Source organism: Corvus moneduloides, chromosome 1 (genome assembly GCF_009650955.1).
Source record: "Corvus moneduloides isolate bCorMon1 chromosome 1, bCorMon1.pri, whole genome shotgun sequence".
Classification (NCBI taxonomy): domain Eukaryota; kingdom Metazoa; phylum Chordata; class Aves; order Passeriformes; family Corvidae; genus Corvus; species Corvus moneduloides.
In genome coordinates, this window is record NC_045476.1 from 95825176 (window position 1) to 95846812 (window position 21637).

Consider the following 21637-nt stretch of genomic DNA (forward strand, 5'->3'; position numbering starts at 1 on the left):
AGATTCAGACCAAGGAATCCCACAGCTCAGGGACAGTGGATTTTACCTCACAGGGATACAAGGAGCCGCCAACTTGCTGATCTCTGATCTCTGGCAGAAACAGCAGGACATGGCTGATTGGCCACCCCTGCAAAAACTGTCTCATGAAACACCCACTAACATCAGATGCCAGGGGGAGTTTATGGCATAACACGGATGCCTTATGTAGAAAAACAAGATTTTTTTTTTTTTTTATCACTTAAAGTGTTATTTTTTTACAGCTCTGGGCTGCCTAGATGACTAACTCTTCACAACTAAACTAAAACTATATCATAACATTGTTGCAGTAGCTTCTGAAATTTTAAAAGCCAAAGCTGATTGAAATGCTAAATCTACAAACCAAATCCCAGTCCCATAAGGAGATGGAGAGAAGTGATTAAAAAGCAAGCCAGTTGAAGATGAATGTTGATTTGGAGGTGAAAAAGCAGCAGATTTTGAATATGAAGTTACAAGGGTGCTCCGGCGTATATATGTAAAAGTATATATGTATATGCTATACCTTGTTCATGCTGACGTGCAGGGCTGGCCATGGTCCAACTACCTTCACACTCTCCGTTTCTATTTTCTTCAGATGAGAAGTTTCATCATAAAGAAGGGGAAGTCCTGAGCTCAGTTCTAAAAGGACGCCCAAAAGAAAGAAAGAAAAAAACACAGTCTGAAGGGAGGCTACAGAAGAACTGCAGAGCAAGACACTCAACTGCATTTGAAGAGACAGCGGTCGGCAAAGCATCTTCTCTGTAAGACCCTCTAAAATGTTTCATAATTATGCCTTTCAGGTCATTTTGCCTTTTTCTATTTAGCAAACAATTCCTCCCCCTCCTCCTTCTCACCCACCCTTTCATTTCAGCAGAGCTTTTGCCAGCTTTGGGCTAGATATTTCTCTCCTTACCTCCCCCCCGCCTCTAGCCCATCTATATTCTAAAACTTAGTTGACACCAGAGGGATTATTTATGCAGCCAAGGTGCCACTCTCAAAACATGTGATGTGTAAAGAGATCAGAGTATAGCTTTTGGCTTCTCTCAGACATCTTTATTTATATGCCAGCCTCTTTAAGACTGTTGTCAGGAATTTGTTGTGCTTTGTCAACAGAGATTTTGAGCAAGCCACCGACACAGAAAGACAAGGAAAAATACTTCTTACGATAGTCCTGAAAGGTTTCTGTCAACATCTTGGGGATAGTGTGGCATATATATGCATATTTGCAAGTACTCATCATGTGATGATTTTACTAATCTCTGTGTCCTCCTGTACTTCTTTTTGCCATGGATTCTAGATAATAACAGTTGGGAACAATCCAGTTCTCTGGAGTCTGATTCAAAGCCTACTGAAATCAATAAAAACCTTGCACTGACTGCAGTTTGGTTTGGAACAGGTTCTTAAGCTGTCCTAAGAATATTAAATATTACTCACTCAAAATCTAATTCTACAGCTGTTTAAATATACATTAAGGGCTTTGCTGACTAGAGAAAAATTGCTAAAACCAGCTTATAGGGATATAAGCAAAAAGCTGGTTTTGGCTTTAGAGAAACATTATCACATCCTGAGGTAATAATGTCCTAGAAAGGGTTACCATATCAGCATTGACCTCCTCTTGGTGGTCTTTCATCACAAGTTAGTGTTGCCAGAGTTCATCATTTCTCACATCACAGCTGCTTCTGTGGATATGAGACTGTGAAACTGCCTGATACTCTGGGAATAAATTACCACAGCCATAAAGTAAGACATGATGATAGGGTTTTGGTTTTTTTCTGAAGAAACACAGTCATTCTATTTTCCTCCTAAGAAAGAAAATGAAAGGGGGAAAGTGCCTTATTTAAATTACTCAAGTTTGCTATTATTTCAGACTGATTTTTAAGGTGGGGGGGTTTGGGCTTTTTTTAAAGGGAGAGCTCTGGAAGACAAGCAGGCCAGTTTAGCCTTTTAATTCAATCTCAAACAAAAGAAAAGGCAAAAACCTGAAGTCCTACAAAAGGCATACGTTTCCTGAGTCAGCATTAAGTCTTGGCAAACCCAGGCTTTCATTCCAAGAAAGGATCTGGCAGCACTGTGGTTTTTCAAAGTGATGTTTTCAGCCTGCAACTCAGTCTGTGTTAGACCATTCTCTGCTCAGGGTTATGCAAGGTCTTTTGCAGCAAGCGGTTCAGGAATAAAGGATGCCTTCTTTAGAAGTGATAACCTGCAAGCTCAGCCCAGAGTTCAAGAGACAACCTGGGTCCCCTCTTCCCATTCCTCATTTTCTGTCATAAAAATTCTGTGAGCTGCACTGCGTCCATGTTGGCATCTGCTCTCAGTGATAGCCCCAGCTGCTGCCGGTGAATCTGCTCGTGTGCACCTGGTAATCCATGCACGATGTTGCCATGCCAATTAGGCTAAGCAAGAGGCTCACCCTCTCGTCCCTGTAAGGCCAGCTGCTGTTGCATACAGTGGGACTGGGGCTCTGGAATATGCTGGGGGAAGATGTGCTGCACCACAAGATGTGATGTGTATATTTTAGCTTTGAGGTGAAGAGTAGCATTGTGAGTACAGTAATCAGGCTGAGCGCAGGAAAACAACATCTTCTGCTGAGCTGCCTTCATAAACACACTCGTCAGATTTGTTTCACTGGATTTCACTTCCTCCAGTAATTGAAGTAGACAAATTACTTGGAATGTGAAAAATCAGGCAGGTCTGGCCTGGGTTTGTTGTCTGTTTGTTTCTGTAACAAAGTCCTGGGCTGTGTTTGCTGGGAAACATTCACAGGTGTTTAACGGGAACCTTGGCTGGGCATACTGTTGTTTGTCTCTCTCCTTCCCATGTCCTGCTAACTGCACTGGAATTTTGGCATTTCTCAGAATAGATGTAAGTGGAAGAAAGGCAGATGCTTTCTCCCTCTCTCAGCCTGATGGTGGGTACATATCAGTGGGTCACTCCATGTTCCACTTTAGATGAATTTAAAACCATCTCAGAGCTCAGTGATGACTCCAGTCCATAGCAACTGGAACAAGTCACAAAACACCTGTGGTCCCATGGAAAAGCACAAGGTAGGTGGAGTGCTGGTGTCACCTCTGTCAGCCTTATGAGGAAGTTTCTGCTACGATAGTATATTCCCCCCATGAGACCTTTTTGCTCTTCAGGCATTTCCACTTGAGATATTTTGGTCACAAGCACCCTCTTTCCTGAGAGTGTCCCCAGTTTAGTGACCACTTACTTCCTAGAAACACTTTCCCAGCACTGGCCTTTCCACACAGCCTGGAGCCAGACATCAGTCCCCCATGTCCTCACGTTCCTGAGGCAGACTGCTGATAGTGTCTCTGCTCTGCCTGATTTTTTCTTGTCCCACACACTGCGCCATGTGTGCTGTCCCCGATAACCAGCCAATGGCCAGCATGCTCCTAACCATTTCAGTACATGCACTGCCAACCTTTCCCACAGGCTCTCTACAAGAGTTTTCTTGCAGCTGAAATAGCCTGAGCAGCATTTTAATGAAACCATTAAAAACAAACCAAACCAAGTCCCCTGCGCACCAACCTTGAAAAGGCACTTAGACCTGTCACCCCAAGCTGCAAATGAATAAGTCTGATTCTGTTTTAAGGGAAGTGCTCCTGCCCAGACCACCACTGTTCTCACAGCATAAACATGCCAGATGTAACCATGGGTTGGTTTCTTAAGGGAAATCAGCTTTGCACCTCCACCTGGAGGCACAGGCGCCACAGGGGATCAGTGATAGGTTGTAGCAGGGCAGCACGGCAGCATTAAGACACTCAGCACAAGGCATGCACAGTTGCCTAAAAAGCCCAGGTGGGAGCAGTCAGCATGGCTGCACCACAGCCTCCCCTCCAAGGTGTCCCATCCCTTTCCACTCCCTTAGAGAAACTGGGAATTGGCATTTGGTGCTGCTAGCACTGGGCAGGAACCAGCACTGATTATCTTCTCCTGCATCAAATAGTTAGTGTGGACCAGCTTTCAGCAGACAAAGTGAAGAGAAAGGTAAATTGTCTCCAGGAACAGGTGCCATACCCACCTCGGCTGCTGAAGTCCCCTCCAGAGCATGGCAGCTGCCAGACAGGCCAGAGAGGCTGCTCCCCACCAGCAGGGAGAGGTTTTGGGGGAGAGGGCTCACCCTTCCCTTGCCTGGGGGAGGACATGGAGCCCCCTGGGCCCCAGTGTCATGTCACAGGTAACGCTCACTGGGCACAAAGAGAACTGCTCCTGATGTTTGCCCTTGTGCTCTTCTAGGCTTTTTCTAAGGTTATTTCTGCAATAAGGAGAAGCAGGAAAGCTGTGGGACCTGAGAGGAGACAGAGTGCTGGAATAAACGCCCTGTGCTGTGTGGTTTTGCTGTTTCTTTAATTACCTCCTGTCCTGCAGGTGGGCCCCATGGCAGGGCTGTGGGGAGCCAGAGTCCAGCAGCACTGCTGGGGCTGAAGCTGGGGCCCCGGGAGTCTGACATGGAGTTGTGGGCTGGATGGGGGGAGCCCCGAGGAGGGGAAGGGGGAAGCAGGGCCAGCAGTGCCCTCTGGGTCGGGACATTCAGCAGCAGCATAGCTGGCTCTGAATGAATTTCCGGACATGCTTCAGCTCTCATTTGGGAAAGGAAAATACGGGCTGGCACACCCCCCAGAAAGGTCACCGCCTCCCACCATGCCAGGCTGACAGCCGAGCGAGGTGTTCCAGCACAGCCTTGCCAGCATCGCCCACCACCCGTGCCCAGCCGGCATCCAGGGCGGCCCTGCGAGCGAGCGGCCGAGGCCCAGCAGCCCCGGGCCGGGTGAGCTGCCGGCAGCCCCAGGGCCGGGTGAGCTGCCGGCAGCCCCACAGCAGCACGGGCTGCACGCCCCTCCTCGATGGTGCCGGCGGCTGCAGAGCAGGGCCCAGATGCAAAGACCTGCCAGTGGCACAGGAGCGTCCAGCGGCCTGCTCTGAGCCTATATGGCTGTGCCAGGCAGGGGGTGGCCACGCTCCATGTCAGCCCCATGTGCTTCCCAGCATGAATGTAGGCTGGAGTGCAGTGTACAGTCAGTGGAAAACAACACATCTTCTGGAGGCCGCTCCTAAGGGAGTAGCTTCATTAAAAGCCCCAGCAAGCAAGTCACATTGCTGCTTAGGATTCCTTCCCTAAATGTCTACAATGCCTTGCATTTTATTTCTTTAGCTTCTCTCCGAAAAACTATCTCAAATCTCTTGGGAAAGAAAATTAAAGAAAGTGTTTCTGAGCTTCTGAAACAAAGTCTGATTAAAGTGCTTGTCCAGGTAGGTGCCTGTGCAATACTGCTGAGGTGAGACAGCCTACAGTCAAGGTCACCCAGTACAGTCCAAGACCCTGGTTTCAGGAATTTGAAAATTGACAGATTAACTGACCTGGGTGAAAGTTTCTATAATGGATAGCTATCTCAGAGTGATTTATAGTTATGAAGGCAGAAACTGGGCAAGGGAAAAACTCATCGTTTCCTAGAGACAAGGAATATAATAGATCAGATCTTGTTTTGCCCATCATCTGACATTCTTACACAGCTTCAGCATCTGACACACTGCAGAGTGCAGAGATTGTAAATCTGGAGAGCAGGAAGTAGGACTGCTCAATGACAGGGATGTTTCTCTTCTAGTTCCTATGTAAACCTATAAATACTTAGCCAAGCTCCATCCCCTTAAAAATACCTGTACACATTCAGCAGCAGAGACTTCCACCCAAACTCCCCAAGACTGCATCAGGAGTGGACGGGATTCTCCCCTCTTTGCTTTCTACAAGCCAAGAATTTCTCCACTAAGAAAGCAAGCATATTCCAGTCTTGGTAGGTAAATCTTGTAATTGCTCCCATTACCCAAACTAAAAGCAAGATGCTGTATGTCCAGTGCTCCAAAATTTCTGCTGCCTGTGCCCAGATGAAAACAAGATCCAAACAATGAGGGCTGAAGTCCAGCTGGGCAGATCAGCAAAAGGCAATAGCAGATGAGGGTAGGTTTGTGAAACTATACGAAGAGTAACAACGAAAAATAGACTGTGCCAAGTGGTTAGGGAGACAGATTCTGAGACTAATGGGGTATTTGTTCAGCTGTGGAACACCCATCTAACACCAAATCCCACAACCCTGTAGCAAAGCCAGGAAATTGCAAATCTTGTCTCATTTGCACATGCGACAAAGCTAGCAAATAGTAACAGGAAGCACATTTTTCAAGGAGGAAAACTGAAATGCACACTGTTTTTCTTTCCTTTCCTTTGCCTCCTTGCCAGAGACAAACCTGCAAGCAGCACAGTTACTGAAATGACAATCACTGCAGTGGACTTACTGGTTGGATTTGGAACTGCAGAAACAATGTCCTTTGTCTCGGGAGCAAGGGCACCGTAATTAGCGTGGTGGTGGTGATGCCGATGGTGGTGGTGGTGCCTTGCAGCCATTTTTGTGGTATATGGAGTGCCACCATTCTCCTCAATGTTGAACGGGTGCAGATCGCTGTTGTTCAAGGGATAGCTACAAAATAAATTCAGTTCAAATTAGAGCAGTAAACAGTAGCACCAGTTGTACTTTTGGAGAGACAGAGTGAAAACTTTCTTGGGAAAAAATGCACAGCTTTTTTGTAAATAAAAATTTTAATGAGGTATATCCCAAATCTTTAGAGTTTTCTATCACTGTGAAGAAAAAGGATGCCTCTGCTTGTTGGTATGACTTTAAGATCAGAATTATTTTTGATTTTACACACTACACAATCTCTGCTAGAATCTTTGCTGGGATAGGAAAGTCATCAGGCAGAAAAGAGTAACTCCTTTAAAGTGAAATTGTCCAAAGAGCAGAGACCAAGGAACAGTCTCAGAGTAACACTACATTCCTGAGAATGTTCAGGTCTCTAAACTTATGGTGAAAAACAGGTATATGAAAAAATTCTGACTTGGGGAAAAAATGGAGAAATAAAACATTTTACAGGTAACAATATGCAAAATAACACTTGGCCAAAAAGGAATTGTACCTGTGCTGGTATAACTAGCTTGGGTTTTGGTGGGGTTTTTTTGCATGTGTTTAGTTAGGAGATTAACTATCAACAGTCTACAATATATGGCAAATGGGGACACATTGACATTTTAATTCATCATCTCTAACTCAGAGGTAACAAATGACACTGCTGCTTTTCTTCATTAGCTGTAACTGATGCTGTTTCAGTTTATTGTTTGAAATAATGATGAATTTCTAGAAACGCTATTTTCTCTCTATTCCAGCCACCAAAAAAGATTGAGATAACTCTACATAAATGCTGCAAAGGACTTGAATGTGCCTTCCTCAGAGGAGTGCTTAAAATTTTTATAAGGTTTTAACTTATTCTATAGTAGTGCATTAGACAGTAGTTGCAGTACATCAATTCATTTCAACTAAAGATGAATCCCCTGCCTATTTGAAATATGCTAAAGAAATTATATCTTCAGATGCATGGGTTTTCAGTTTTCTTTTGATACTAAGAGCAGCTGAAAACCTGACAATATGAAATGAAGGCAAACCGAATAATTAAAGGAACAATGAATAAATTATACCTAAGATACGTTCTAAGATATGTTCTCTGCAGATTACTTAGTGATTCAAAGCAAAATTAACCAGACATCTGCAAATAAACACATCTGTATCATTTCCAAAGTTATACTGAAACACACAGCTTGGTACATCACTAATAACCACTGTCTTCTGAGTAACAACTTCAGACAACATGAGGTTTCTGACTGGGTACTAATTGAATAATACTTTTATGCTGGTTACTTTTTGAAAGCAGAAGGCAGGGAGGGGAATGTTGTATATATTAATCTCGGCAGGTTTCCAGCATGTAGCAACCACTGCCAATAAAGGCACTTCTGATGTGTTTTCTACCTTAAGGAAACAATACAAATAGGTGTCTGATCCACAGGGGACAGCTTTCGTGAGCTCAGATAATCCAGGACTGGTCTGTCTTTTCAAACTACACTATATCTTTACTGCTATAATCAAATCAAATCAAGCAAGTGCCTACAGGGGGAAAATGGTACAGGCTAATGAGATTGCACACTAATTGTAGCAGCTCTCCTGCACTTTCCCTTCAAGGGCCTTGGATTGGTGTGACTTTTTTTGACTGAGAGGATAGGTGGTTTTGTTCACATGGTTAAAACCCTGATGGGAAATAAGATCAGTTTGGGGCTGGAGCCTCAGCACATCTTTTTTTTCCCATCTGATTCAATTTTTTTCAAGACACAAAACCTACGTGCTTGGGAGTTTCTTTCATTTCACCCACTGGCAGCTTGGTTTAGAAGATTTTCAGTTGGTCTTTTCAAAATGAATCACACCAAATCCTTACACTGACTCCTCATACTGCTATGGGCCCAAGGTATCTTCCATGCTGAAATAGAAATAAGCTAAGCAACTGAATGAGACAACTGAATTGCCCTTTGGTATGAGGGCAAATGTGCACCAAATTCTCTAGATGTATTTCTTGACTGTCCAGAGAGGAGAGTAAAATGTAAAATGTAAAAGGCAGGGAGACCATTACATCAAAGAAGTAACGAGCTAGCCCAGCAAAGCTGATGTTCAACTATGCACTGAAGTCCTTGAGGACAGCAGGTCACAAAGCTCCAGACAGGGTGTAACTACCGAGGCAGAGCACTCTGATGTGAAATCCCAAGCTGCTGGCCCATGTAAAAGCACGTGGTCATCTGCACTCTTCCAGAGCTGACAGCAACTGACAGATGTCGAGGCAAACTCATCTCAGGGTCAGCCAACTGTTGCACTTCCGATGCATGTGTGGTTGGGCATTTGCACGGATACCCTCACTACCAAGGAGTTACTGAACAATCAGAAACAACAGGTCTTGCAGCAGCCCCAGAGCCTGCCAACTAGAAAAGCTGACAGTACCCAAACAAAAATACCATGTAGTCCAAATTCCTTTTCTGTGTACTCTATTTTAGGGGCACATTGGACTGCAGTTTCTACAAGGTGGCATTTTTATTACCTCATATCACACCTGTTTTTCACTTTTGTGTTCTTACACTGTCCTAAATATAGAGACTCAACACTTTTCCACTCAATGCATCCTTTTGTCACTAACTTTGCTTTCTATTGCTTGCTTCTATCTGGCTTACCTGAATGGAAAACATGCTCATGTATCCTTCCCAATCCATTGATGTAAATAAATCACTACTTTCAGTGAACCAACTTTTTGACCATCTCCAAATGTATTCATACTCCTGACCTCCAGGAATTCATACTTGCTCCCCAGATATCAAGTAATGCTCTCAGACTATGTGCATTATGTGGACAGGTAGCAATTTTCATCCTTTCTCTTGCACCTGCCTTCTGGCCACCCTATGTATGCCAATATCATACCTTTGGTTTATTTTTTAATCATGAATTGGCTGTCCTGCAGGTTTCCTCTTTCTCTGCTGTTATTTACCTGCGTGGCTTTCTCAGCAAACTCCAGCTGTTTCCTATACAGACACCTCCTGTCCTTCAAGGAAAATGAGGCAGGGCGGTACAGGCAACTGTGCAAAGGAAGCAAACCTTTCTTCTTTGTCCCTCATTCAGGAAAAAGCACTCCTGAGGATTAGTTTCTGGAAGTTGAACCTTCAAAAAAGCCACTCAGTGTTCACAAGAAGGTTAGTACTGCCTTTAGCCTCAAATTCACATTAATTACCTCCTTCTGACCAAAAAGGCAGCACACTGAGGAAAAAGGCAAATAATGTGTATCTACTAATTTTCTTTCCTATTTTAAAATTTTTATTTACGTTACTAGTCCTCTGTCTCAATTTTACACTCCTCACAGTTTACCCAAAAAGCTATTTTCAGTAGACATTCTTAGATTTCATGTGCTCCAGTCACCTACTGGACATCAAACCATGTCTCTAGTGTACAGTTCACACACACAACAGTGTTAAGAGGACATAGGAAAATGGGGAACAGAAAAGTCTTTGAAAGCCTTCAAAACCAATGGGACTGTGTTACCTGAACTGAACCTCCAACACCTTCACTAGCAGAAACTCCATGACCCTGCTGTACAATCGATTTCAGCATCTCAGCATGCCTACACTTATTTCTTTGTTTATTCTGTCTCCTTTACTGCAATTTAAGCCACTATTTCTTCTCCCATCCATCACGGACACAGTGAGAAGGTTATTTCTGTCTACAGAAGCCTGCGTTTTTGAAAATGGCCCTTTACATCTCCCCTCAGAGTCTGAAGAGCTCTGAATTCCTCAGTTGCCCCTCATGGGTCACACATTCCCTACAGCTCTGAAACATCTTGCCATGCCTGTCCACCCAACTGCCCCCTGCTCTGCTTCAACATGTGGTGTTCAGAACTGGACAACCCGCTCCAGCTGAGGCCTGGAAGAGGAAGGGTTGTCTCCCATGTCCTACAGGATCTACTCCTGTTTATACACTGGAACATGACATCTTTTTCTATATATTGGGATTGTTGACTCATATTTAACTTATGATCCTCAAGAACATCAGATCCTTTCCTAAACTGGCCAGGTTTCCAGCCCCACAACCTCAGCTGTGAGGCATGTTACTCCTACCTAGCACAAACATTCCTCCTGAGCTGCACCCTAATCTTTCTGATGTGCTAAGATCAATACCTGATCAGGACTTTTCTCTCATCCATTACAGGCCTGGTATGGAAGGACTCCCATTTTTGGTGAGTGACAAGGGGTTTTGTAAAAAACGTAATTGCCTTTCCATGCCATCCTCCCAGCTGCCATCCTCAGTCTCATGTAGAACACAACTGTGTAGGCCTGCAGAAACATCTTGCACCTGTGTCCCAGGGCAGGCTTACTCCTGCACCCTGACCATGCCCCTCTTTCCCCACTCTTCCTCTAGGCATCTCCCACCTGTCTGAAGTTACACTTGGAGAGCAAATGGTGGGGCTTTCTTCTCTCCTCTCCATGGGGAGGCTGGAGGGGCAATAGCAGAAAGCAGGCTCAAACAATCATGCCTCACGGATGACTCTAAGAGTTTAGACCTTCCCTACGATAGTTGAACAGTGCTTTAAAAAAATCCCAGGCTTCTAGGTCTGGTTGTGATAAGTAACCTTCAACAATTGCCACAGCCACCTCTATTTGCTTTGAACATTCCTCCTGCACCAAACCACTGCAATTTTCTAGTATTTAAAAGTCCTCAAACTTTCCACAAACATCTTCACAACCACTCTTGATCCTCCCCCATCTGTAGCTCAGAGCAAGCCTGGTGGTGATTTGCACAGGTTTTGGCAGCAAAGATTCACACTGCTGGCTTTGTACTGAATGTGCTGGGAGATGTATCACCCATTGCCATATCACTACAATACCTTCTCCAGCATCAAAATGGGCTTCAGACGTGCTCCCAAATGGCAGCCAGGGGAAGTGCTGCAGTGCCTGTTACCATATGTGTATTAATGTGTATGTAATGAAAGCAGCCATTCCCTGTGACACTTCAGTGTGGCAGCCAGGGAGAGGAGACTTAACAGCCGTGCTAAGCCAAACATTCATTTTTGGGTTTATTATCTCCCTTTATTGGGAGGAAGGAGGGTAGACTTTAGGTTAATTCCCTGCCCATGCTTCAAAAGCAGTTAAAAAAACCCCAACAAACCAAATAAACCACAATGAACTTTTAGCCAAACTTCCATTAATCATATTTAGAATCTCACATACCACTTGTTTCGCTAAAGCATGGCAAGTGGCACAGAGAGAGAAGGAATTTTACATTCTCTGAAAATGTCCCTGTGAAGAGGAAAGAAGAGGAAATGAGGGGATAGGAAGAAGGCAGTACGTGTGAGTATCACTTAATGGCCAGGACTATTGGACTGAAGCAGAAGACTTGACCCAGCATTACATGAGAAGGGAACACAGACCACAGCAGGATGACTGCAATAACAGAGAAAGGGTGAACTTTTATTTTGCAGCCAAGGACTGGGACATGTAAAAGCAATGAGTATTCCTAAGTAAAGGAAGACTGGGATCACTAAAACCAAACCTATGTCAGTTTTTTTTCCTGCACCATGTAACCAAGATCTCTTTGCTGGCCAGAATTGGCTTCCTGAGCTGTGTGAAGTGTAACTAAAGCTAACAGTACGGTTACACTTCCATGCTCAGCTCTGACATCAGGAAAACACAGTTGGCCCATTTGCTTCCTTCAGGGAAGGCATGGAAAACTGTGTTGCAGAAATCTTTCCCTGCTGCCAGGGATGATCCACAGTCCCCATCCAATCCTAGGGACACCTCAGAAAGCAGAGCAGGCAGCCAGCAGCCTTTTCCCAGAAAACCTTGTAATTAAAGAGAAAAAGATAATGGGGAAAAAATACATTAAGAAATGGTGTCAGAAGCCTGTTGTAGGATACAAGATGCTGAACTAAGTTTTGAAGCAAGAGTAATCTGGAATTCTCCAAAAGAAGAATAAAGCCCGCAGCAAAGCATGTTCTAATAAAATACCAAGGAACAAATCTTGACCCGATAAAGACATTGTCCTCATAGATTCCACCCTATCTGCATAAAGATCATTAAAAAAATACTGTCTTGCAAAACTGTCATGCAAAATATGCCCACTGGGGAACTAAGCTTGCTTTTTTTCATTTACAAATGGTTTTAATTAACAGTAACAATAGCTAATGATATTTAATCACCTGTCAAAAAAATTCATTGTCCCAGATGTCCTTGTAGATGAGAAAACTCTGAAAAGCAGAGATAAAATTTTCTAAGACCAACAAGATCCTCCCTCAAGTCTGCTGCCTTCCCCTTTCAGACAGAGGCAATGTATTCCTGTCCTTAGGAAATAAAACAGCTTGGGGTGCCTAATCTAAGCAAGCTAGCTCAGGTTAAAACAGGAGCAAAACTAAGCAAGGAACTGAAGCCTCTGAAGCAGCCTGTAGCTAATCTTGGATTGTTAGCCATGGTACAGCTTTTCCCACCACTTAACCCATTAAATAACTCAGGTCCTGTGAGCTAAGCACATTCCTGTCTCATCTCTACTGTGCTTAGTATCACATTGCTGCCAAAGGTTGCAGAGAGAAGCAGGCACAGGCCTGAGGCTTAGTTAAAAGAGAAGAACATGAGAAATCACAGGATGTGACAGAAGAAGTTGCTGGACATAAAAGATGAAGGCAGAAGCAGCTAAAAATGTTATAAAGGATGTCCAGAGGATTGCTGGAATTCACAGGTACTTATGGTAGGGCTCCATGAGCAATGGCCGAACATCACAGAGCTCTGAAGGGGGAGTATCAGGGTCTCTTGGGTGAGAACAATGTGACAAGATCAGCACTGTCTAGGAAACTGTATCAGTAACTCTGTAAGGCCCAAACTACAGAGATAGCCTTGAGAAATTTGAGTATGGATTTAGCAAAACCGGGAGCAATGCAGGGAAAAAGCAGGAGTAACTGCAAGGAGACAAGAGAAAGGCAAGAAGAGGATTCATGTGCATCAGGATGCACGTGAGAAAGGTGAGAAAAGTGACCAGCCCCATCTAAGCAAACTGCTGGTCAGTCAGCTTGGCTGGTCAAGCTCCGATCACCACAGTCCAGGGCATCTCCTCAATTGCAGTCCTGTTTTCTGTGGAGGTGTATGCATCGAGGATGGAGCTCTGTGTGCTGCCTCACATTTGTGAGCTGCTGTTTGTGTATGCAGGTGCTGCTCAAGGTGCTGCCCTTCAGCTCCTGTGCTTGGCAAGGCTGGCTCCAGAGTGGGTGCTCTGTGAGCATTTGCATCTCTGGAACGAAGGCTCAGCATCTCATCCTGGGCCGTGAAGCCAGGAATTACGGCAGCCTTGCATCTAGCAGATTAGAAAGGTGTAATCCCTTTAGCCTTGAAGCCAATCCATGGGATTTGGCTTCCCTTAACACTATGCTCCCATCTTACAAAATCTCCTTTCTGTCTCTGTCCTTACTAAGATGAAATTCCTTGGGAAAAAAAAACTTGTTTTAAAAGAAATTAATCAAACTGTGTAATTTTCATGCTTCTAAATTATTCTGATTCTGAATGCTGCTATTGCTTTACAAAAAAATATGCTGTCTTGTGAATTTTCAGTAATTTGCCATAACTTTAAAGGCCAGTGTGAACACGACCGACTCCATTGCCACACAAATGACTTCTTTTTAGGTTATAGATTTTTGCCCTTTTAAAAGACAGTACTAACAGCTAAAAGTAGTACAAAATCAATCATTTAGCACAGCAAGGGCTCTCTTAATTACAAACTTTCAACCTCTGCCCTATCTCTGGGCAGGTTCTCACTTCAATACTTGGGCAACTCATCTGACTTACAGCAGGAAACTGTTCATTTTACCTTTAAAGCCATTTTCACAGATTTTTTTTTTTTTAAGTCAGAAATTGAGAATGAGACACGCACATTAAATGCAACCATTGAAACTGAAAATGAATAGTAACAAACAAAGGCCTCCTGGGCTCAAAATTTTGATACAGAAGCAGCATCCAATTTTACATTCAAGTTCCTTGAAGTTTGCTTCAAATCAGCCTTGCTACTGATTCAGAGAGCCCCAGGTGCTGAAGACACAGACACTGAAATCACAAAGCTTCCTTGCCTCTTTTATTCCTCTTCTCCATTCTCAGAGTTTCTAGCAGAATCCACTGCTTTTCATTTTCTAGTTCCTTTCTTTTGCACATAACACTGTAAACCTCTGCTTCTCCTAAACCCTCTACTTTGAGCTTTTTGTCTCCCTGGCCCATTTTTTTCTGAGCTCTTCCTTCCTGTTTGACTTCTGTATTCCTACTGATGAGAAAGACTCAGCTTGGAGGCACCATGATGCTGGCTCTGCTGCTTGCCATCAAGGCCTTAATCTTCAGGGCCTTGGGCCCTGGAGATGAAAAGAAACAGCCACTCTGTCATCTGTTTAGGTACTGAGTTCATTACTATGCAATTACACAATTTAGAGAGCACTGAAGATTCATTAATGATTTGTATTTCTACTTCTCTAAGGAAGACAAAATTGCAGAAATTGGTAATGGCAGGTGAACTACTGTGATTATAACTCCAGCACAGAATGTTATGGGTTTAGGGAGGAAAAAGTAACTTATAAATAATTAGCTTCTTATCCGGAGTTTAATTGCATTAGATCAGTACTTCCTACTTCTAATTAGGTGTGGCTACTTCTTTCATTTTTGTTGTCACTCGGAAAGTAGAAGATGTTTTTCATTGCCTTCATTAAAAAAAAAAAAGAAATAGTGTTTTTTATAATCCATCAACATAAGACATTGGTAAGCCAGGAATTACAGGTTTTCAAAACTGTTCCTGTATGAAACATCTGCTGTTGTGTAATTCAAAACACCATCTTTCATATGATGAGCTGCAGATTTTGCTGCTTGATTGTTTTAAAGGTCATACTACTAGTGCTATGAAAGGAAAAGGAAGAGGAAAGGGAAGAAGAAAAGAAAGAGGAAGATGAAAATGGAAAAGAAAAAAAAATCAAGCACATTACAAATTCAAAAGATAGTACATTCATGGTAGAAATATAATTGTGGTGGCAATTTGAAAACAGAACCCTAGGGGCACTTCCACTGGTTCCCATAGCCTCACCTCAACATTTGTCTTAGTTTTAAACTGGCAGATTCGTCAGTTCTGAGAGGGTGTGATGATTGAGGCAGTCATCATGAATGCTTCTTCTGTTAGCGACTAGATTTCTCCTGAAGAGATACAGGCAACAGATCATGGAAGACCTGGTACCCCCAAACCCAAAGGAGCATCCCACAGTCATTAGAAAGCTGTTATGCAAAAACCACATAACAAAGTAGTAACATTGGATCAGGCTGGTGGAACTTCTTATCTCCACCAATCTGTGTGCCAAGTCTGCCAAGATTCTAATTGAAAGGGAAAAAAAATCACCATCTTTAGGAAAGCTGGATGGAAGATAGAGATTTTTTTAAAAAAAAAAATCTTTTCTTCCTGTTCAAAACCAAGTATATCACATGCAGAAATTAAAAGCGATACACAAGTTATTACTGACATGCTTGTATTTTCTGTAGCAAGATACTCATATCTGCAGGGGACAGTGCACGGGGAGGCCTGACGTGAACTTTACAATTAAATTCAGATTAACACTTGTGAAATAGGCTCTTAGAAAGTTGTTTTGCTTTAAAGTACAGTCATGAAACAGTCATTACTAAGTGCTTGAGAGCAGCATTTAGTCTGCAGCTTTATTACTGGAAATGATTCATATCAATGGAAGAACTCCAACTGAATTATCTGTTGGGGTTTTTTTTTGTTTGTTTGTTGTGAGTTATTTTGGTGATTCAGTGGCAATAAGAGCAACAGCATGTACACTGAGGAAGAGAAACTTTGGCCAGTCACTTCAAGGTTCATCAGTATGTAGAAAACAAGGGAAGCCGAACAAGGTCTTCGTGATCACCACACACTGCTTTGCCATGTACTGCAGGAGGCAGACAGAAAAGTATGGCCCACCTCTTTACATGTTTTTGTCTGATCTGATTTGACCAAGATTGTTTTTTTCCAAAAGCTGCATCTTTCTACATGCCTGCTGAGGAAGGACTGATTTTCCTGCAGGCTCTTTGACACTGAAACGTGGGAGCAGAAAAGTACGGTGAATTTCCAAGCGTGTGCAGTTTGACTGTAATGTAGGAAAAAGTATTTATTCTGAAACAGTTCAAAATCTCCATCCTCACAATGTAGCACAGGTTTGGGTACGGTGCAGAGAGTTAGTGCAAGCTGGTTCTCGAGGTTTCATGGCTAGCACATGAAACTTCTATCTTAACAAAGAAGCCAGGGTCCTGGTAGATCAGTGCCCTTTCAAAGCACAACACACAGAGGCTGAGGTCAACTAAAAAAACCACATTTCCTAATTTATGTCCATTAATACTGGTCTGTAGCAGCTCTGGCTCCAGCAGTCTCTTTAGCTGCTATTAGGAAAGCTGCAATGACAGCATTCCCCATACAGGGCTGTTTTCCTTGGTTCTCTGCTGCAGAGTAATAGGAAAAACACTCATTGCCAACAGTCTTTCCAGAGATCTGGCGTGTCAGGTTAGATGGATGTGCATCAAAACTTTTCTCCTTTGAGACAGGTAGAAGAAGCCTGCCTGCTTGATACACAAACTGAAAAGATTCCTCCTCTGAAAGAGTTGACTGCAGTGCTGAACTGTCTGTCTCCTCTCTCTCAGAGAGCCCTATCTCACCAACTTTGATGCCTGAGAAGGAGGTGATATACTCGGTTTCATTTTTCCCCTGCTGCCTTTGATGTTCCCCTGCTCATTCCTTGCCAGCACCTGAAGTTCCATTTTCAAAATTACTTGCTCTGACACTCTTTCTCTTGCAGGTTGAAGAGACATCTTCTGCAGCGCTCATCCAGTGGAATAGAAAATTACAGTTTACATCACCAGGCCATAATATATGCTTTGTTGCCATCCACAGCGTGAGAAAAAAATCCTCCTCTTGGTCAGTTTGCATATGAGTTCAACGATAAATGCATGCAGAAAGACTTAATTCTTTCCTTTAAGCATACAAACCCCTGACTGCCAGCTTTAGAAATGCATTATAAAACCTGATCCCTTTGTTCACTTTGCCTGTGACTCACATCAGCTAGAGAAAAATAGCTGAAAATGAAAGTTTGAAGAAAAAGCCCACACTAAAACAATATATTGAAAATGACAACACTTTCAGTATTGTATTTCAGGTATCATATTTCAGTATTCAATATTAGTCATTCGTTTGCATGGCAGGGCCTGGCTGGGGCTGAAAAGTGATATATTTCAGCTGGTGTTACAGATGTGGTGTCACAGTGTCACCAGCTTTTCAATTCCCCCAGCAGTTCCTGGGGGAGAGGACATAGGATTACAGTTATTATAAGGTAATCCCCCTCCAAATCCAACTACACAGAGTGCAGAGCCAGGCTTGAGCCCTGCCAGGGAAGAACTGGTTTCCAGCTTTATTAAATACAGGAGGAAGGTGTGCAGAGAGATGATCAAAAGATACCCTCGGCCAGGTTGTATCAATTAATTCTCCAGCACATGGAAGAAGCAATTCCATGCTGGACTTCAGATGAGTGTAATTTCTCCACTGCCTATCACTACACTCACACTTCCCCTCCATCCCCCCCAGGCTGATGCAAGGATAGTGTTTATCACCTGTAATCAGATTACAGAAGTTTCCAAGTGTATGCTGGACTTGTAAAAAGAAGGTTTCACACAATGAACGCACTTCAGAGCAGGGTGGAGAAAGTTTGCACATGCAGTTCAATGGGTACCCCTGAGAACATGTTTCATTTGGATTAAGAAGGTGGTACCTCCTTTAGGCAACTTTCAAAAGGTTTTTCTAAAAAAACCAAACTTCCCTGTGTATATTTAGAACACATTTAAAATGTGTTGACTTAGAATGACTCTGTAACATGATCTTTGGTAAAAACGGTGCATTTCCTCATGAGGAGCTCCTAGTTAAAGTACCACAGGAGTGTATAGACACTCACATACCAGGGCCATCAAGTTCCTACATTGAGTTTGTGCCTATAAACTACCAGAGGATTCCTATAGCAGTACAAATTTAAGATGTAGTATTGATTTATATTGCCAGAGCTTTCCCAATAGTTTAAACAAAACTTGCTGCTATGTTTAACAACAGACTTAACCAAACATTTTCCACTTTTCTTCTCTCTCCCTTCCCTAATGTAATCTGGTTTCAGATGCAGTGTTTTGTGTTGCTTCAAACAAAAAATTGTAATCTTAGCATCACAAGACCTGTATTACTTGTTAAAAACAAACTGTTGTGAGTTACGTCTGTGCTACTTTTAGGAAAAAAAAATCCCAATGTGCTTTTTTATCTTTAAAGCAACTCTTTTATACAACCCTGTCCAGACAGAGACCACCCATATCCACCTTTGTTCAGGTGATGTAAGCTGCACAGGTCACAGCAGTGCTGGGGTCAGAGAGGACACAGGTAGATATGTTCCCTCTTCCCAAGTGCATCCTAGCCCATGTGCTACAAGAAGTCAACTACACCTATAGGAAGGAAGGACAGAGACATTGATGCCTTCTTACCTAGCTGATCGCTCCGTGACTTGGCTGGTTCAGATTTCTGCAGACAGCAGGGAGGATGAGGGATGAGCAAGTGAAAAGGGAATGCAGAAGGTGTGGGCTCCTTCTCCAGAGAAGCAGAATGATAAGTGCTTCCCTCGAGGCGACACACACGAACTGCAGAACACACAAGGCCCACAGGTTGTTCTTCACCAATGTGCCTGAGGCATTTTAACACATACAGGACCCAGTTAGGCCTTGTGCTGTCTTTTCTTGCAGTCTGTCAGGGAATGGATCCCTCCTTCAGTGCCCCTTCAGCAACAAACCAAACCACACATAACAACACAGGATGAGGTGGAACACTGGCAACAAACCACAGGGAAGCTGACAAGGTTGTATGACAAGAAAGATACTGTATTATGAATGTAGGTGTGTAAATAATAAAGCACCAATGCGAGTATTCAAAAAACCCTCCTCCAGAATGCTTCCAGAGCAGCAGCTAAACTAGACTTTTGTTCCAGTGGCTCCAACAAAGTTTCTCTTTCTTCCTTTCTTAAATAAAATGTTGCTGAAATAGAGGACGACTGGTCTGGGGAAACCAAAGTCAGCTTCTGTGATTACACACCTTAGATTTACTCTGGCATTTTCACATCTCAGTGCACAATTGCTTTATTGTCTTCCCCTCTCTACAGATTGTACTGGAAACTTCGATCCACCACAGCACTAGTAACTACGGGGGAAATCAGGTACAAGCATATATATACACACTCCCCCAAAATCTTTCAAAAATAAATAATGCATCATAACCAGATCAACAAGGTTGACATTTTTTATTTGTACTTAGCACATACAGGAAAGATCAAAACAAATAATAAAAGATAGCATTTGTAAACAAATGTATTTCACAAAAAGTTATAAACTACCAAATTTGCTCTGAAAAAATTCATTATAGCCATTTAGAAATGTGTATTTATCAAAATCAAGTTAAAAACTACTTCATTTTGAAAACATTCCAAATGAAGATTCATTCATTCCAACAACTTCAGAGAGACCACAAATGTAAGGCCTAACAAATGCACGAGTGAAGATGGCACTGTGATTTTTGGTTTAAAGATAACAAAAAAGTCTGCAAGTGATCAAAATACCAGCCAGTCTCATTCAAAGTCCTAGGTCTGTAAAATATACATTCAACTTCGCAAATATCTAACTTTAAAAAAATAGAGCTATTCCACTGGAATGTCCCCTTTTTTTAATGTACTGATTATATGCTGTGTTTTTGAGCCCACTCAGAGAAAAGTTATCAGTAGGTAGTTTCATGTAATTAGCAAGTTCATTTCCATAATCACATTAAAAATAAGATGACAGCAGCACCCTTTTAGCAAGGATTAATTTTTAACATTCTTGCCTTTATAGCAGCAGGTATGGTTTTGGGGAATGCTATCAATATAATTAGTAAGTAAAAAAAAAAATATACATACTGTGTGAAATTTATTACAGTGTTCTTTCCCTATACTTGTTGTCAAAGTTAGGTAAGCACCTCTATTTTTTTCTGCAGAACACAAAAACTAGAAACAAATGACATCCAAACCTATGACTGCCTCAGTAGGCTCCCTTTGTTGGTGGCCCACAAGCCAATTTGATTGCCAGTATGAATACTGTTTTTTCCTCCCTGCAATCTCCTATTTGTATGCCAACTAAAAAACAAGGTTCTTAAACTTCATCTATTAATTTGACTCCAAATAAACAAGGTAATAAAAATAACTAAGGCACAAATGTCTGATCTTCAACAGCAGGCAGAGGGTCACAGACTTGGAACTTGGGTAGAATGTAAATCCCCAGAAAATTTCTGGTCTCGGGGCACTGAAAATTCTTACCAGAATTGAAAAAGGTTTTTCAAAATTTTTTTTTTTACAAAGATATGGAAAACACTTTTCCCAAGAATGTCCACGAACACTAAACAAGGATGGATGTACATACGAAGACACACACTTTATGCACAATACACTTTGAACATACTGCAGACAGACAAGGACCATGGAATGCAATGATGTCTAAGATGGCAGGTGAAATGAAGATGGCTCTTTTTCAGAGTGTCGTCATGAGTTTATCTTGGTACACCATGCTTTGGACTCCTCCTAAATTCTTCTGGTTCTGTTCCTGGATATACCGTAAATTGCTGTCCTCTCCACTTGTGGGGGGTTTCCAATAGGGCCTGTCATCGTGATAGGGTGGCCTGCACCATTTGCACAGTTATTGGTTAGTGAGGAATGGAAGTCAACTTAGGAGTGCTACACAGTAACATGAGCTCACCCCGCAAGTGCTAAGCATGCACACGGAGCTACAGCGCGGGAAGGAAATGGGGACAGACCTACAGCTCCGACGCAGAAGCCACTGAAACAACTGGGAATCTTTTAGCTGATTTCAAAAGGCTTTCAACCAGAGTTCAGTCATTAAAAACCCTCTCTGTTTTCAATGTTCTAGACAAGCGTAGTGCATCAATGCTCTGGAATCCCAGAGGGGTGGTGGGGAGGGAGGAGGAGGCTACAGGAAAACTAAATTTGTACAACAAACAAGTAAAATAGAACATATCATGCAAAACATTGAGCTCATGAAAGTACATCCTTAAAGTGCAAGGGGTTAAGAAAGGCAATCCTATTATGAATGAAAATTGCTCTTCTGTAGCTG

General features: G+C 42.7%; 1 protein-coding gene and 1 long non-coding RNA gene across 6 annotated transcripts in view; one reads left to right on the forward strand and one right to left on the reverse strand.

Moving 5' to 3' along the window:
- Positions 1-21637, reverse strand: part of EPB41L4B (erythrocyte membrane protein band 4.1 like 4B) — a 169814-nt gene that overhangs the window by 66366 nt on the left and 81811 nt on the right. For 4 of the 5 annotated variants that reach the window (XM_032119108.1, XM_032119119.1, XM_032119097.1 and 1 more), the window contains exons 16-17: positions 6304-6485; positions 539-654 (exon numbers count right to left, since the gene is read on the reverse strand). In XM_032119108.1, coding sequence (XP_031974999.1) covers positions 539-654; positions 6304-6485 — 298 coding nt within the window. Of the gene's footprint in view, positions 1-538; positions 655-6303; positions 6486-19767; positions 21186-21637 lie in introns of those variants that run through there. The other variant, XM_032119139.1, reaches the window with a different exon arrangement.
- LOC116448565 lies at positions 587-20421 on the forward strand. The gene is made up of 2 exons (XR_004242014.1): positions 587-776; positions 17263-20421. It is a non-coding gene; the product is annotated as an uncharacterized LOC116448565 (long non-coding RNA).